The sequence below is a fragment of the Canis lupus genome, chromosome 10 (genome assembly GCF_048164855.1).
Source record: "Canis lupus baileyi chromosome 10, mCanLup2.hap1, whole genome shotgun sequence".
NCBI lineage: Eukaryota > Metazoa > Chordata > Mammalia > Carnivora > Canidae > Canis > Canis lupus.
This window is the reverse complement of record NC_132847.1, coordinates 63280028-63297768: the sequence shown is the minus strand read 5'-3', so window position 1 is coordinate 63297768 and position 17741 is coordinate 63280028. Positions and strand designations below refer to the sequence as shown.

Below are 17741 nucleotides of genomic sequence, written 5' to 3'. Positions count from 1 at the left end.
GTTGGGCTCTCTGCATGGAGCCTGCTTCTCCCTCTGCCTGTGTCTCTGCCTCTCTCTCTCTCTCTGTGTCTCTGAATAAATAAAATCTTTAAAAAAATTAAAAAAATAAATTTTTTATAAAGAGTGTTATAAGAGTTTTTGTAACATGTTGAAGGGCACTCTAGTAAAATCATAGTACAAACCATGGTACACAGTACACATGCAAAAAAGAAATCCTTTATAAAAGAGACAACTACAGTATTCGGTGTTATCACTATTTAAAATTTTAGCCATTCTAGTAGGTGTACGGTGATATCTCATTATGCTTGTAATTGCACTTCCCTGATGGTTAACAATGTTGAACATTTTTTCTTTCTTTCTTTCTTTCTTTTCTTCTTTCTTTCTTTCTTTCTTTCTCTTTCTTCTTTCTTTCTTTCTTTCTTTCTTTCTTTCTTTCTTTCTTTCTTCTTTCTTTTTTCTTTCTTTCTTTCTTTCTTTCTTTCTTTCTTTCTTTCTTTCTTTCTTTCCTTTTTAAGATTTTATTTATTCATGAGAAACACAAAGAGAGAGAGAGAGAGGCAGAGACACAGGCAGAGGGAGAAGCAGACTCCCTGTGGGGAGCCCGATGTGGGACTCCATCCTGGGAGCCCAGGATCATGCCTTGAGCCAAAGGCAGACGCTCAATCGCTGAGCCACCCAGGTGTCCCTGTTGAACATTTTCTTAAAGTTATATTAATAATCAACATTATAGCTCTCTCTCTTTACTTCTCTATTATCAATGATAAATTTTACTCCCTTCAGAAAATGCTGTTACATTTAGCACCTTTGGTCAGCAGTTTACATATAGTTTTGTGGGGAGAGAATAGTCATAGGGAAACATTATTTATGGGACGAATACTAAAGGTATAAAGTTAGATTAGAAATAAAATTAATAGTAACTTTTAGTAAAAATGGACATTTCCATAACATTTTTGGAAAATGATACATTTTGGAAGAGGACTATGCTGAAATTCAGATTGCATTTTTGCGTCCAAGGAATAGGATCCCAAAACACAAAGTGCAATGAATCAGAGCTGAGGAAGCTCTAGCATTACTTCTCATACCAGTGATAACAAGAAAAATTTCTAATTATCAGCTGAGCAAGGGCTGATTTATTAATGTTTGCTTCAGTAATATTTCAGATTTCATGGAAGAAATTATGACCAGGAAAAATGGCAACATTTTCCCCAGTTTTATAGAGATATAATTGACTTCTAACATTGTATATAGGTCATAAAGTGTACAACACAATTATTTGATATATGTACGTATTGTGAAATGATCACTACTAGTTAACATCCATCACCTCACATAGCTAAAAATTTGTTTTCTTGTGACAAAATGCTTTCGAATATACAATATAGTATTGTTAACTATACTCATCATGCTGTATATTATACCCCTAGAACTTGTCTCAACTGGAAGTTCGTACCTTTTGACCACCTTCATCCAATTCCCTACCCCCTGCCTCTGGCAACCACCAATCTGTTGTTTCTGAGTTTGGTTTTTCTAGATTCCACATATAAAGTGAGATCATATAGTTATCTAATCTTTTTCTGTTTGTTATGTCCCTTAACAATAATGCCTTCAAGGTCTACTTATTTGGCCACAAATGACAAGATTTCCTGCTTTTTTGTGGCTAAACAGTATTCCATTCTCTATATATGCCACATCTTCTTATCCATTTGTACATTGATGGGACACTTAGGTTGTTTCCATATCTTGACTATTGTAAATAAACCTGCAATGTATGGGGGCGGGGGGGGGCAAAAATCTCTTTGGGATAATGATTTTGTTTCCTTCAGGTAAGTATCCAGGGTGGAATTGCTGGATCATCATATGGTAGCCCTATTTTTAATATTTTGAGGAAACTTCATGCTGTTTTTCTAGTGCCTGCATCAATTTACATTCCCATCAGCAGTGAATAAGAGTTCCCTTTTCTGCATATTCTCATCAACATTTATTAGCCCCTGTCTTTTTTAGTAAGTCATTTTAACAGGTGTGAGATTTTGATTTGCATTTCCCTGAGGATTAGTAATGTTGAACACCTTTCCAGGTACCTGTTGGCCACCTGAATATCTCCTTTGGAAAAATGTCTATTCAGTTCCTTTGCCCACTTTTAATTGGATTGTTTTTTTTCTATTGAGTTGTAGGAGTTCCTTGTATCTTTTGGATATTAGCTCCTTATCAGATACATTGTTTGCAAATACTTATTTCTAATCTATAGGCTGCCTTGCATTGTTGTGCAGAAGCTTTTTAATTTGATGTAGTCCCACTTGTTTATTTTCACTTTTGTTGCCTTTGGTGCTTCTGGTGTCATATCCCAAAAGAAGATCATTGACATGAACAAGGTCAAGAAGTCTTTTCCCATTTTATTCTAGGAGTTTTGTGGTTTCACATTTATGTTTTTAAATCCATTTTGAGTTAACTTTTGTGAGTGGTGGAAGACAGAAGTGGTTTCATACTTTCGCATGTGAACATCCATTTTCCAACCTCATTTATTAAAGAGACTGTATATCCTCTGTTGAGTATTCTTGGCTCCCTCATCAAATATTAGTTGATTGGATATGCATGGGTTTATTTTCTAGGCTCTCAATTCTGTTCCATTGGTCTATGTGTCTATGTTTACGCTAGTACCATACTGTTCTGATTAGTATAGCACTAGATTATGGTTGGAGATCAGCAAATGTGATGCCTCTAGCTTTGCTCTTCTCAGTATTGCTTTTGGCTATTTTGTTAACAGTGCTGAACATCTTTTTAGCGTGCTTAATCAGCTGTAAATATTTTTCAGTGAAATGTCTGTTCATGTCTTTTGCCCATTTTCTAATGGATTTTTCAGGCTATTGAGGGTCAGTTTCTTTATATATTCTAAATGCTACTCTCTTGTCAGCTATGTAGTTTGCAAATACTTCCTTCTAGTCTGTGGCTTGATTTCCATCCTCTTCTTGTAGGCTTTTGTAGTTTTAAATTTTGGTTTAGTCCAGCTTACCAATTTTCCCTTTTATGGATTATGCTTTTGGTTGGTATCAAGTCTTAAGAAAGAACCCTTTGCCTAGCCCCAAATCATGAAGATTTTCTGTTTTTTCCCTTAGAAGTTTCATAGTCTTAGATTTAAGTACAGGATACATTTGAGCTCATTTTTGTAAAAAGTATGAGGTTCAAGTTGAGGTTATTTTTGTTGTTGTTTAAATGGCTATCTTAGCCTCTACTGAATTGCTTTTGCACTTTGTTCAAAAATCCATTGAGTGTATTTGTGTGTCAATGTCTGGGTTATTCTGTTCCAGTGATCTATGTGTCTTTTTACCAATACCACACTGTCTTCATTACTGCATTAATCAAGGGCTGCCTAATAAAGTATCACAAATGGGGTGCCTGGTGGCTCAGTCAGTTAAGTGTCTCACTCTTGGTTTTGGGCTCAGGGCATGATCTCAGGGTCGTGAGATGGAGCTCCGTGTCAGGCTCTGCGATCAGCAGGGAGTCAGCTTGAGATTCTCTTCCTCTTGCTCTCCCTCTGCTCCACCCCTGCTTGCACACGAGTGTGTGCTCTCTCTCTCTCTAAAATAAATAAATCTTAAAAAAAAAAAAAGTATCACAGACTAGGTGGTTTAAAACAGACATTTATTTTCTCACAGTTCTGTAGGTTAGAAGTCCAAGATCAAGGTGCTGGTAGAGTTTGTTTCCGTTGAGGGTCTTTCTTCTTGACTTGTAGATGACTGCCCTCTCCCTAATCTTCGCAGTATTCCTTCTGTGCCTGTCTGTATTCTAATCTCTTCTTATAAGGGCCTAGTCATATTTGATTAGGACCCACTCATATGACTTCATTTTACCCTAGTTTTTAGAAGTATGGTACTTGTGGCAAGATTTACTATTTTACCAGATTGCTTAAGAATGTTAGTGGCTGTAATATCTACTGCAAACTTGCAGAATAAACACGAAACATCTCAAGTAATTTAAAATGTTTATTTATCATCCCAAACTGATTATATATTATAAATTCTGATCAAAATAATAATATTAAAGGTATTTTCAGTAGTACTACAAACTACCTGTACCTGAAGATAAAATCAAATAGTCAACTGGTAAGGATACATTGAAATTTACGTTTAAAATATCACTTTGTTTAAAAAATTCACATACATGTGTTTCTGGTTTTGAATTAGAAGGGACACACAAATAGCTATATATGGTCTTCATTTAACAAACCCATGCTCTGAATGAGTCATCAAAAGACTACAAAATCTTGTAATTTTCTTTAATGGCACATGAGACAGTACGTTGTTTTATAAAACAAAATACAGTACTTCTAATTCTCTTCACACACCTTTTCAACCCCACTGTGAGAGCTGCTCATAAGTGTATAGCAGCCTGGTTGAATAATGGGTTCCTGCATCATCTCTATATTGGGTTATGTTGGGGGATGGCAAGAGGGACATTCTAACCCAGAAATTCTGAAAATACAGAAGCACAGATTTCTCATTAGAAAAATGTACACTTGCCTACTTTAGTACTGGTTCTGTAAAAAGGTATCACTATTGAATCATTCTGTTTGACTTATAAACTATAATTAGATTTTAGTTTGTGCAGAGAAGCTTAAAATAGCTTAAAACATACTGTTCATTATTGCCTGAAACAGAAACACAAATTTGATGAAAGAAGGTGGAAATGAGTATTTTCGATTCTCCTTTACTAAAAGTACTGATAGTTATATGACACTAAGTATTCCAAGTTCTTCCTCTCTGCAAATTGTAACTTATACCTGATTTTGGCTGGGTAGAGATTTAGTAACAAGGAGATGAGGGTTTACCTCTAGAAAAAGCTGGAACGTTGAAATAGTCCAGGGCAGAACAAGAATTAAATCTAGGAAGGGAGAGAGAGGGAACTGCTTGGGGCTAAGGAACTATGTAACATAAGGGATCATATAAAGAGACCTTAGGAGACAATAGCCTGACCAATAAAATGAAAATACTAGTTCTATTTAGAGAAGGAGGCAACTTGGTAATGTCTCTGAATTCATGAACCATACAATTTGTCCTTTAATGCCTTGATATAATGAAACAATTTTTTCCCTAAGCAAATTCAGCTACCCACCTCCTGAGTAAGGCTTGTATTCTGAACCATAGTTTCCTTAATCTTATTTGAAGGATTAGAAAAGGGACTTGGAAGTAGGAAATGGAACATTTCTTGAGAACTTACTTAATCCTAGGCCTGATGCTAAGCACTTTATGTTCCATTTTATCCTACCGAAATTCTAGAAAAGTACACATTTCCCCAATTCACTTATGTGGAAATTGAGGCTGAGAGGTCCTCTACCACAAATGCCACATGACGAAGCTGGGATGCAAACTCAGGCCAAATTCAGAAGTTTGTGGTCTTTTTATACTAATATGCTGACTCCCCTAAGTGAAACATTAGAGGTGACCTACCACAGGTCTCAATGACAGAGGAAGAGGAGGAAAGAGAAATTCCCTCAAAGATATCCTTTCATCTGGTCAGGAATTGGAGTTTTTCCATGGTAATTATTAGAAGTTGAGAATGTGGCTCTTTCTCTGACTAGTCTTTGAGGGTAAATTTCCCATGGAGATTTATAATATTAAGGATGAAAGAAGTGTTCATTTTCCAGAAGGTGAAACTTGGGAGAGTCTCAGAGACATTTGCAGCCTTACTTAGGTTTGTGATACTGGGTAAGGTATTAGGCTAGAATGTGGGAATTCATTCCAAGTGTGTTTCCCAGATGCAGCTCTGGTCTCCAATCTATAACCCCTGCTTTTCTATGTAACACCTTGCTCTTCTGTCTGCCATCTGAAGGTCTATAACCATATTAAGACTAGATACAATGGTTTGGGGTCACAAAGAAGAATAGCAATGAGCACAACTTATCCTCAACTTCTAGTATCCATAAGAGAGTATCAACAAGGGAAGGAGGAAGGATTCTTTGGAAATGAGTGCTTAGCCAATGGTTTCCTGGGGAATTGGAAGGGGTGAAGTAGCAATGGGACACATCTTGAGCTTAAGAGAATCAGGTACTTCTGGACGTTAAGAATATCATAATCAAAGGCTGATGTCTCCACATAGGAACTATTTCACTGTTTGGAGATATGGCATTTTGCAGATAAAGGTGTGAAGATAGCCTAAGTATTTTGGACAAGAAAGAAATACTCCTTCTTGATCTCTTTGTCAGCTCAGGCTCTCAATCTGAGCAGAAAGATATTAAGTGGAGAACGGCAGAAATACCCTGAAACTTACTCCTAAGGCAGAGGTTGACTTCTCTGTCAAGTATCTCAAGCAGAGTTAAAGATGCTGTGCTGTGATGCAATGAACTAGGAACTGGGCCAAAAGTCATGGCACTCTTAAGTTTTAGATTCCAGTGTTTCTCAAATCACTGCTATAGCTTATTGATTTAGCTATAAAATGAAAGGGATAAAATGAATGTGACCTCTTTTAAGACTCAAGAGCAAGATGATTTTCACTTGAGAGTATACTTGTTTTGGGAGGATGGTGGTAGACATTCCGCCACCTAGTGGTCATATTACAGGGTTTGTAGCTAGGGAATTAAAGAAACTGATTATCCCACTGCCCAGCTTCTTAGGGATGCTTGATTTTAGGAACTGCTGTCATACTACACTTTTATTCCGGGAGCCAGGTATCAGTAGCTGCAGCAGAGGGGAGAAGGCCAAGTGCTCCTTGCTTAAAGAAGGAGTGAGTGACCACCAGTTTGTCAAGGGAGAGGTTATCAATCTTGCCTCTCAGGATCTCCCTGGAGGATATCCAGGGGTACCTAACTTCCAAGTTAATATAAGAGGTTTTCGCCTATGAACCAGACAAAGTGGACCTGAAAGTAGCCATATCAGGAGAATTATTGGGATACTCAGGTGAAGAAAGAAAAATGATCTTATGAGGTTTGATGGTAGATCCACCTGAACCAAGGTCTCTGGACACTGGGCACAGTTAAGAACTGTCAAGAAGCACAGGATGAAGTATGGCTGAATCTGTATCAGAAGCAAGCCTGGCCTTCAGAGTCTGGGGAAAAGCTTTCATTCCCTCAAGTCAGGGTAGGAACAAAGCAAGAGCAGGAACTTGTAAAACCAGAAGGCAGTCAAGGAAGGTATTTCAGCTGCCAGTGGTCTGTGGAGGGAAGGATACAGAATCTCTGTCAATGAGACCAAGACATCTCAGGTTTTGGATTATTCAAGACCTTGAACTACAGAGACAGATAAAAAAAAAAAAATAACCTAAATAGTGGTGGGTAAGACCTCCACCACCTGGCAAACAGTGGAAGCCTCAATTTGAAATGGGCAGAAATGTGTATTGCACTTTTATATACACTTCTAGATGCTGAGCACAAGCAAATGGTCCTCAGTAAGCAAGGCAGATTTTGCTCAGGAACACTATTATTATCTGATATTTTTTTCAACCATGAAAAATGAAATTATGTTCGGCTTTTTGGAATTTGGGTATGATTTCTGTGGGCTGATTTTCCAGCAAAGAGAGACTGATTACAATGGCCTGTCCTTTGGGGACAAGTTTAATGGTAATCTATAAGGGTCTCTAAAAGCCTCATTATGTTATGAAAAGATCCAATGGTCACATGTTGAAAGCTCATCCCAACAAAGGAATTTGGGTCAGTGGTTAACATTTATCAAAAAAAGTTTTTGGTGTTTTGAAAATATCAAGTGGGGTGGTTTCAGGTCACTTTTCCCAACCTTGTTTTAGAAAAACTCAGCCTATTCCCTCAGACCCTCTGCTTTCCATTTCTGACACTCCTGTTATTCTCTGGTTTTAGAGGAAAATCTGGGATTTTGTCCAGAAAGTTGTCCTGAACAGCTTAGATAAAACGTTAAGACTCAGCTTCCTTTCCTGAATAAAAAGATAGCAGTGTTTATTGTATATATACATATACCTCTACTTTTCACTTGGAATATATAATTAAAGTGACTCATGAGATGTGGAAGACAGGGCCATCCCATCCCACTCAGAAACGTATCTTGAGGCAGGGGAAAGGAAACTGAAGGGTTTTAGAATGGGTGGTATTTGACAAAGCAGGAAGTCTGAGTTCCTGTCCCATCAATATGCAACAGATACAACATCTAGATAGAACAATGAGAATGGATACAGACTTTACAAACACCATGATCTGGGAGTGGGAGGACGGAGAAAGCATTTGTCAGGTTTGCCGTTCATCTTCGTTTGGGGACATGATAGTACAGAAGGGAGGGAACAGGTAGGTTCATATACTATTTAAATTGGCTTGCTGGCCATAAATGAAAGATATGGAGCTGCAATTGATGAATGAATGCACTGAAGAATAAGTACACTTAGAAAAATAAGAGGTATTTCTACTAATATTTTAGTGTTAACATTAAAATTGGGAGTACAAGGATTATAAATTCAGAAAATATTAATGTCCATGAATGGCTCATATTTTTACCTAACAGATGGCTGGGAATGAAATAAGGAAAATAACTTTTGTGAAATCACAACCCTTTCAAAATCATGTCTGGTAACATGATCTCGCTCGAATGATTTGTTAACAAGTGCTACAGAGGTCAGTGAAAATATTCTCACAATGACTGGAAATTCAAGCATCACACAAGCACAAGCTTTCTTTTCACTTAAAATATAAAAATACAAATTGTACAGGAATTTGCATATCTTTGACAAAGCTAAAAAGAAGCTCTCATTCTCACAGAAAGAATGATGCCCTATACTCTAAAACAATTCCATACTGGGTTGCTTGTAAAATGAACGTTCTAGCATCTTTTCTTGATGTCACCTAAAGTCTGATCACTTAAATATTAACTCCGACTCTACAACCTTGAAAGCAGCACTAACATACAAGCTTAACTGCTGATTACAGGAGTGGGCTATTCTTTTTTACTAGTATATCCTCCTTAGCTTTGCCCAATAAACCCATCTTCCAGTCCAAACATTACCTAACAGTATGAAAGAACATCATATTCTACAGGAACTTCAAAGGGTAAGGATGTTTCCCTCAAAAGAAAATTGAGGTGCTTACCAAAGGGAAGGGAAAGAGAGACAGGCGTGTGTGCCACTCATCTCTGCTTCTCCACTGTAACCTAGCACTGTACCTAGCACATAGGGACTCCTGAATAAAAGTAAAATGAGAGAATTCAATCAGATGGCTCAGAGGTTAGGACTCTTTCTGCATCTTCAGACTCAACATATATCTTTGGCCCCTACTTACATTTGACAAATAGAGATTTATCTTCTTAATAGTTAGAATCCACCTGTTTCAGAAGGGGAATTTTATCATTTCAACCTATTGTCTCAGTATAACTGGATAACCTCATCCCACTCAGAAATAGGCCAGATTCCATTGGGCTGCACATTGGGGGGAGAGCGCTTCCAGTCCCACGTCTTCACAGGAATCTTCCAGGTTTTACCATAGTTGGCTTCAATGTATTCAGTGGTTTCACAGGGCACATGAACCTTCATGTCTACAAACTCAGTCCAGCACAGTGTAAACTTGGGAAACAGGTATCTGTGGCAAAACAGAGGCAATGTGCAGAGGGATGAGACTCAACAGAAGTCCGGTCTAAGGAACCCAGCTGCTAGTGCACTAGGATTGAAGAAAAATTCTCTCCCATTAAATAGCTTTGGGGACAAATACAGTGGACATTTTGTTGTTTCTGACTGTCTAACCTTCCCTTCCACTTTTAATGTTTTTTTTTAATTTTAAAGATTTTATTTATTTATTCATGATAGACAGAGGGGGGAGGGCAGAGACACAGGCAGAGGGAGAAGCAGGCTCCATGCAGGGAGCCTGATGTGGGACTCAATCCCGGGACCCCAGGATCACGCCCTGGGCCAAAGGCAGGCACTGAACCGCTGAGCTTCCCAGGGATCCCCTCCACTTTTAATGTTAACAGCATCCCCATTTCCCTGTCCCTATGGTTCAGGAAGGGCTGACCCCACCCCCTCTCTAGAGATGGGTTAAAAAAAAAAAAAAAAAAAGACCCAGGCCTAACTAGTATATTATATTATTAGTATATTATAGTGATTGGATCAGGGATGGGAATATACACAAATTAGGCAAATAAAAGTCAGCTTTGGGATTTCCACTGGAACTACTGGAAGAAAGAGGCATTCTTTCTGCTGAGGTTTCTAAGCCGGTGGGATGGAAGCTGAGCATCTTTGTTATCTATTAGCAAGAAGAGCCTGAAGATGAGGTCAAAGCAAAAAAGCTCCCAAAACATGGAGAGAAATGACTAGCTGAGAAAACCCTAGAGAAGGACTTGGATTTGGCTGTAACCATTCCTTAAATATCTCAGGTAAGCCAATGAATATATAAGTATTTTTTTAAACTACATTTCTAATATTTGAAATTCTTCATACACAGAGGGAGGTACATGTAGCAGTGAGAAAGGAAACAAAACCCTTCTAGTCAGCCACAGAACCTGAATCAATTCTGACAATATAAAGACATTCTCCAACAACAGTACCACAAATGCTTGTGTCTTTGTGACAGGCCTTATTCACACCTGCATTCTGAGTTTCACTGTGGTCCTAGATAGCTTCTGAAAACCTAGTCAGCTTAGAGAGCTAAAGAAGAAACTCTCAGGATCAGCCAGGGTATTTTTCAGACTCCTTTGCTAACTCATACTGTAGTGAAAATTTCACACCACAGTACATGAATGTGGTAGGATGCACTAAGATCACTTTTTGGGGATCTTCACACCCCAAACCCCTCCTCAAATGCAGAAAGAGACCTAATGCCTGGATGTCCTGTACTTGAACAATATTTCCCTTAAAGACAGTGATATGGACCACATTCTTTCTGCTTTTATTTTACCACCTGCCCCCTCCCTTAAATTTCTGTTCTCAGCCACAAACTTACTTTCTTATTTTTAACAGTTCACACATCATTAAATCCGCATCAAATTCAAACTGCCACTGAAAGAATCTAACTACAGAACACTGAAATAAGTACCACATGTGTGAATCTTCTTTTCTTTCAACGTGGACTTCCCAAGGATATCTAGCAACTGTGACTCCAAGATGCATTCCCAGGCTTCTGTCCCTCACATGAACCTTCCTGTAGTTTCTTTCTTTCATCTCAGATGTGAAAGAAAGTCTCTACATCAGCCCAGGCAATGTTAGTTATAATGAATTTTACTCTATCTATGGTGGAACTATTTTAACTAGCAGATATGTTTAAGAAATTAAGCCAAATTATGTTTCTTAAAGGTACTCCAGATCAGTAAATTCAATTCAATATATTACCAAGGAAAACTAAAATGAGCAGTTTCGTTAGACTTAAGTTTATATTATAACCCTATATTCTGTGTTGGTGTTTTCTGAGAAATGTTTCTTTTCTTCACAACATGAAAAGAACTTTCAGTAATGAGATTTCAAGTGGCAATAGCAGAGATCACAGAAACTTAAAATATCAGTGGATTAAAGAAAAAAGGAACAGGAAAGAGCCAGATGTCAAAGCATAATCATATTGTGGAAATGGGATCTAGCTGGGATATTCTCCAAGGAAAGGTCAGTTCTCATACATTCTGCTTTTAAATATCATGTTTTACCACCAGATGAACATAAAGCCATACATGAAAATGAGAGGCTGAACAAATTCTAAAGAAAGCAACAAGTCCCTTCTACCCAAACCAATGGGTGCTGGCAGTTAATAGACAATCCCAGCTGGCTTCTGTGAAAAGACGGCCACAGCAAATCTCATAGCTGAGGAAGAAATAAGATACAGCATAGCTCCACCATCTGCTGGTCCCAATTTTATTCTGCACACTCATATTCATGGAATTGCTTATTTTGTCATCAGACACAGCCATCCATCACCGGCCTCCACCCTCCCCTATCAGATGCTGGTCAGAAGAATGTCCACCTGTCCCATCCTATCAAGGGGACACACTCTAGTTGAAATAAAGCAGAAATTATGGTCTATCTTGTTACACAGGCCAGGAAGCTCCTCTCTTAAATATTAGCCTCTATAGTCTATCAAAGAGGTGAAAGAAAGAAAAATCACAGGTCCAGGATAGACAGGGTAAATGAGAATACTACAAATTTTACAGAAGCAGTATTTTAAACAATGAAATGTTCAAATGAACAAAACCAAAACATTAAAAGCACATAAACAATGTATAAAAATAACACAAAGACAATTTAACTCAAATGTTCATTTTTGCTCCTAAATGGAAATATCCCTAAATCATTATGGTTTTCTTTTCACTAAAAAATTTTTCAGTTCAATCAGCAAAAAGAAAATTCCAGCTTCCTAGGAGAAGAGGAAAGATAAACAAACCATAAAATGTGAAAGTTGACTGTAAAATGGGACTGAGGAGAGGAAGAGGGAGTCAGTGACACAGAATATCACATGCCATGTACTCTGCCCAGGTTACCAGTAAACAATGACTAAGACTAGAACACACCATGGGTCTGTGACATTACCTTACCTTAGCTTTTAAAGCAAAGATTAAGTTTGGCTAAGCAGTTTGCACTTTAAAGCTCTGGGACAGGATCCAGAATGGGAACAGATTTAAATTCACACTAAGGCAACCCTTATAAGTTTAAGGGATCTTTTCAAACACACAAAAAGCCTTCCATTCACAGTTTCTATTTCATAGTTCGTTTACTTCATTTTATCTTTGCATAAAAGAATAATTAGAATTAAGACTTAGAGTTAAAAAAAAAAAAGAGTTGGAGTAGACCATTGCATTTTCTTCCTCACAGACCTCCTTACAATCTGTAAAACTACTTACTGGTTGCTGTATAAAGTAATCTCATCAGTTTAATTGTGCAACCTATAAACATAATTGCTAAATGAAAAACACTTTTTATTATTACTAGTTAGCTAGGCTAAGTGAGCAAGAGAGAGAGAGAGAAAAAAACTATCAATTACAACTGAATTTGACCTTTTTAAACATAAGCTGCATTAAACTCCGAGTTGGAACAGCAGAGCCATGTTTTTAAACAAGAATTTCCTACAAAACAACACAAATGGTTTATTCTCATTACCAGTTTTGTCTCTGCTTTTAATTCTTAATTTCTTTTCTTGTGTTATTCTAGTGCCTAAGCCCTCTAGCATTCTACTTAATAGAAGCAGGGAGAGTACATTTTTTTTTTTTTATTTTTGATAGAAAGGCTTAAAAGGTTTATCATGAAATATGATTGCTTCTTTTAGGTTTTTAGTATATTCTCTTTATCCGGTTAAAGAAATTCTGAACTCTTTTATTCCAAGCTTGCTAAAAGGCCTCCCCACCCCCCCTTTTGGTTAATTACGAAATTTATCAAACGTTTGCAATGTCATTTATTGAAATAATAATGGAGGGGTTTTTCCTTTAATCTTTTAATCCTTTAATGTTGAGAATTACACTAATATATAAATACTACAAAATTTGATTCATTGTGCTTAAGGTATCCTCATCTGTGTTTGACAATACTGTAATTTTCCTTTAAAAAATTTTTGGCACTGTTCAAGTCATTTTGCTATCAGTCTCATACAATAAGTTGCTTAAAGCATTCTTTTTCTTTTTAAAATTTCTGACATAGGAAATATAGGGAATAATCTCTCTGGTAAGGCATGGTAAAACTTTCCTGTAAACTTTCAGTAGGGAAAAGACAGGGAAGGAGAATTTCCGATCATTGATTCAATTTCTTTCATGAGTATGGGTTATCCAGATCTTCCTGAGTTAATTTTGACATTTATTTTTTCCCAGAAAAATTTATCATTTTCACATTATACCTAATTATCAAATTTATGACTTAACATTGTCCTTAGCATTTTCTTTTGAAAGTTGGTATAATGAGTTAAAAACATAGTTTCTTTTTTTTTTTTTTTTGGCTGATTTTAAAATGTTTATTCTTTAAAAAGCTAGTTTCTTTTTACACTGCTATAGAGTTCTTAATGTTTCTTTGCCAATGGAATATAATGGAATTTTACAACTATATAAAAAAGTTACCTTTGTCTAAGAAATGGTATTTACTGTGTGTACAGTTGACAGTATTCTCTACGACCCAGAACCCTAATTAATTGACGAAATAAGCTACCTCAAAAGGGATATTACAGGATTTCCCAAAAGAAAGATATAGACACACACACGTGCACACATACACATACACACACATACATACACTCTTCTGTGGCTCAAAAGACAGTATCACGGTCCCCTCTGCAGGGAACTTATAATTACCAAATACAATTTAGTGATAAGAAAAATCCTTTCAGTGATGAAAAAATAATTCTAAGTCCCATCAAAGTACTGCTGTAGTTTATGCATAAGAAATTACTTAACCATGAAGACAAGAGAAACAAAAGCAAAAATGAACTATTGGGACTTCATCAAGATAAGAAGCTTTTGTACAGCAAAAGATACAGTCAACAAAACTCAAAGACAATCTACAGAATGGGAGAAGATATTTGCAAATGACATATCAGATAAAGGGCTAGTTTCCAAGATCTATAAAGAACTTATTAAACTCAACACCAAAGAAACAAACAATCCAATCATGAAATGGGCAAAAGACATGAACAGAAATCGCACAGAGGAAGACACAGACATGGCCAACAAGCACATGAGAAAATGCTCCGCATCATTTGCCATCAGGGAAATACAAATCAAAACCACAATGAGATACCACTTCACACCAGTGAGAATGGGGAAAATTAACAAGACAGTAAACAACCAATGTTGGAGAGAATGTGGAGAAAGGGGAACCCTCCTGCACTGTTGGTGGGAATGTGAACTGGTGCAGCCACTCTGGAAAACTGTGTGGAGGTTCCTCAGAGTTAAAAATAGACCTGCCCTACGACCCAGCAATTGCACTGTTGGGGATTTACCCCAAAGATACAGATGCAATGAAACGCCAGGACACCTGCATCCCGATGTTTCTAGCAGCAATGTCCACAATAGCCAAACTATGGAAGGAGCCTCGGTGTCCATCGAAAGATGAATGGATGAATCATCGAAATGGATGAATTCATCGAAAGATGAATGGTCTATGTATACAATGGAATATTACTCAGTCATTAGAAACGACAAATACCCAACTTTTGCTTCGACGTGGATGGAACTGGAGGGTATTATGCTGAGTGAAATAAGTCAATCGGAGAAGGACAAACAGTGTATGCTCTCAATCACTGATCTAACAACATCTTTCATTGGTTATGCGTGTTCTACAATTTCAAATACATGCAGCTACGTAGTATGTCTGACTTCCTCCACTAAGCATAATATTTTGGACATTCATCTATGTTATTGCATGTATCAGTAGTTCATTTCTCTCTATTGCTGAGTAGTATGCCACTGCATGAACATGTAAGTTGTTTATCTGGTCAGAAAATGGACAGTTGGGTTCTTTTCTTTTCTTTTTTTTGGCTACCATAAGTAAGAATGCTATGAACATTCATGTCAACTCTTTCAGTGAAAATATGTTTTTATTTCTCCTGGACTACTACCTTATAGAAAACTTTATAGAATTACATTCTTTTTTTAAAAAGATTTTATTTATTTATTTGAGAGAGAGAGAGAAAGCAAGAGAAAGAGTATGAGTGGGGATAAGGAGAGGGAGAAGCAGACTCCCCACTGAGCAGGACCCTGACTCGGGGCTTGATCGCAGGACCCTGAGATCATGACCTGAGCTGAAGACAGATGCTTAACCAACTGAGCCACTCAGGCACCCTTAGAATTACATTTAAACAAAACATATGGTGGTCTTAAAAAATATCATTTACCTCACACAGATGAAAGGTCTGCCATTTATTCATTCTGAGGTAATCTTTTTTTAAAAAAAGATTTTATCTTTATTTTATCTTAAGTAATCTCTATACCCAATGTAGGGCTTGAACTTACAACCCCTAGCTCAAGAGTCACATGCTCTACTAACTGCAGCAGTCAGGTTCCCCTGAAATAACCCTTTCTTTAAAAAACCAAATAAACAAAGTTAACTATATAACTAACTCCCACTTCTGTATATTGTATACAGGTAGAGGTTTGGAGATACAATTAAGGAAACCTAAGACAATATATCTGTTGTAAAATATAAAGATATAAATAGAATAGGAAATGTGAGATCATTTTTAGAAAAGTCTATGTTTTAAATACACTATTTTTTTGTAAATTTTTTTAAAGATTTTATTTATTTATTCATGAGAGAGAGAGAGAGAGAGAGGCAGAGATACAGGCAGAAGGAGAAGCAGGCTCCATGCAGGGAGCCCGATGCGGGACTCAATTCTGGGTCTCCAGGATCACATCCTGGGCTGAAGGCGGGCGCCAAACCACTGAGCCTCCCCGGGGCCGCCCTAAATACATTAATTTAAAGAAATAATTCAAATTCATCGTTTTAGCTTCACAGCTATAAGTACTAAAAAGGCAAATATATTTTTGAGAGCTAAAACCATGGGAGCTTGGTATCAATCTATAAAGCTGAGAGAACCTAGGAGTAGAGATTCAACAACTAACTTTAACTTCTGGTAAAACAGAATGGCTGAAAAAACTGGGTGGCTTGACCTTGTGGTTCTGATGCCAAAAAGGTGGTAGCTGGATCAAGATACCAGTCTGGTATTATTACCTTATCATCTTAATAAAACAAATGCACTTAAGGACTGATTTTGGTTTCACGTAGGGCTCAGGTCTCACTCAGTCCAACAGATTTACCTGGCCTGATTCTATCTATAACTCAGAAAGGAAAGCCAAATCAGCAGAAGTTCCCAAATAAGATATGAAAAAGTAAAGGAAAAAAAAATCTATGGAAATTCAGAATAACGAGAGATTATTTCCAGTTAAGAGTACTGAGGAGCAACATCAAAAAAGGGAACTCAATGCTCTTGAATGGACACAACTGGGACATGTCATGATATATTGTAAGCCGGTACTACTTAGTGACATGCTTAAAATCTTGGTCTCAAAGAAGTTGCAAAAGGCTGGGTATCTAAATGCAATGTGGTATTTTGAGTTATATCCTAAGACAGAAAAAGGACATTAAGGAGAAAAACTGGTGAAACCCAAATCATGTCTGGAATTCAGTTCATTGTAATACACCAATGTTAGTTTCTTAGCTTTGAGCAAGGTACTGTGGTACCACATTAGGAATAACTGGCATACAGAAACTCTGTATTATCTTTGCAACTTTTCTGTAAATCAAAAATGATCATAAAATAAAAAGTTTATCTAAAAAATAGGGGTGAGGGGTGTCTGGGTGGCTCGGCGGTTCAGCGTCTGCCTTTGGCTCGGGGTGTGATCCCGGGATCCTTATGAGGAGCCTGCTACTCTCTCTGCCTGTGTCTCTGTCTCTGTCTCTCTCTGTGTCTCTCATGTATAAATAAATAAAATCTTAAAAAAAAATAAAAATAAAAAGTACGAGTGAAAAGACAGAATAAAACATGCTGCAAGGAAGACTGAGGAAGCCCATACAACTTCTAAGTCCTAACGAGTCAAAGGAAAAACAAGACTGAGGAATAAAATCTTGGACTTTACTGGTATTGGAACATTACCCACTTACCCTTTGTACTTCTCAAACAGCACAAACAATAATGATTTCATTTCTGGGAATCTAGTCAAGGAAACAATCCATAATTAAGCTTTTACTTTATGTAAAAAATACTCATAGAATTTTCTAATAAGAAGAAAAATAGAAATAGTTTAAAGAGAAAAATAGTTAAGTAAAACTATTATTAGGCCTTTCTCCATATTCCTACCAAGTCTACCTAACAAACTTTTCTATTTTAAAGCCACATTTCCTTGCTGTCACTT

At 37.1% G+C, this 17741-nt stretch overlaps 2 protein-coding genes across 6 annotated transcripts in view; both read right to left on the bottom strand.

Annotated features, from left to right (window-relative positions):
• Positions 1–17741, bottom strand: part of TAL2 (TAL bHLH transcription factor 2) — a 63908-nt gene that overhangs the window by 17248 nt on the left and 28919 nt on the right. The window contains exon 1 of one of the 4 annotated variants that reach the window (XM_072842234.1): positions 9032–9121. The exons of the other annotated variants lie outside the window; for them this stretch is intronic. The gene's annotated coding sequence lies outside the window, so the exon portion shown is untranslated. Of the gene's footprint in view, positions 1–9031; positions 9122–17741 lie in introns of those variants that run through there. 4 annotated transcript variants of the gene reach the window in all.
• FKTN (fukutin) overlaps positions 3960–17741 on the bottom strand; it is a 69241-nt gene continuing 55459 nt past the window's right edge. For both annotated transcript variants that reach the window (XM_072842229.1, XM_072842228.1), the window contains one exon: positions 3960–9517. In XM_072842229.1, the coding sequence (XP_072698330.1) occupies positions 9304–9517 (214 nt within the window). In that variant the 3' untranslated portion in view covers positions 3960–9303. The remainder of the gene's footprint in view (positions 9518–17741) is intronic.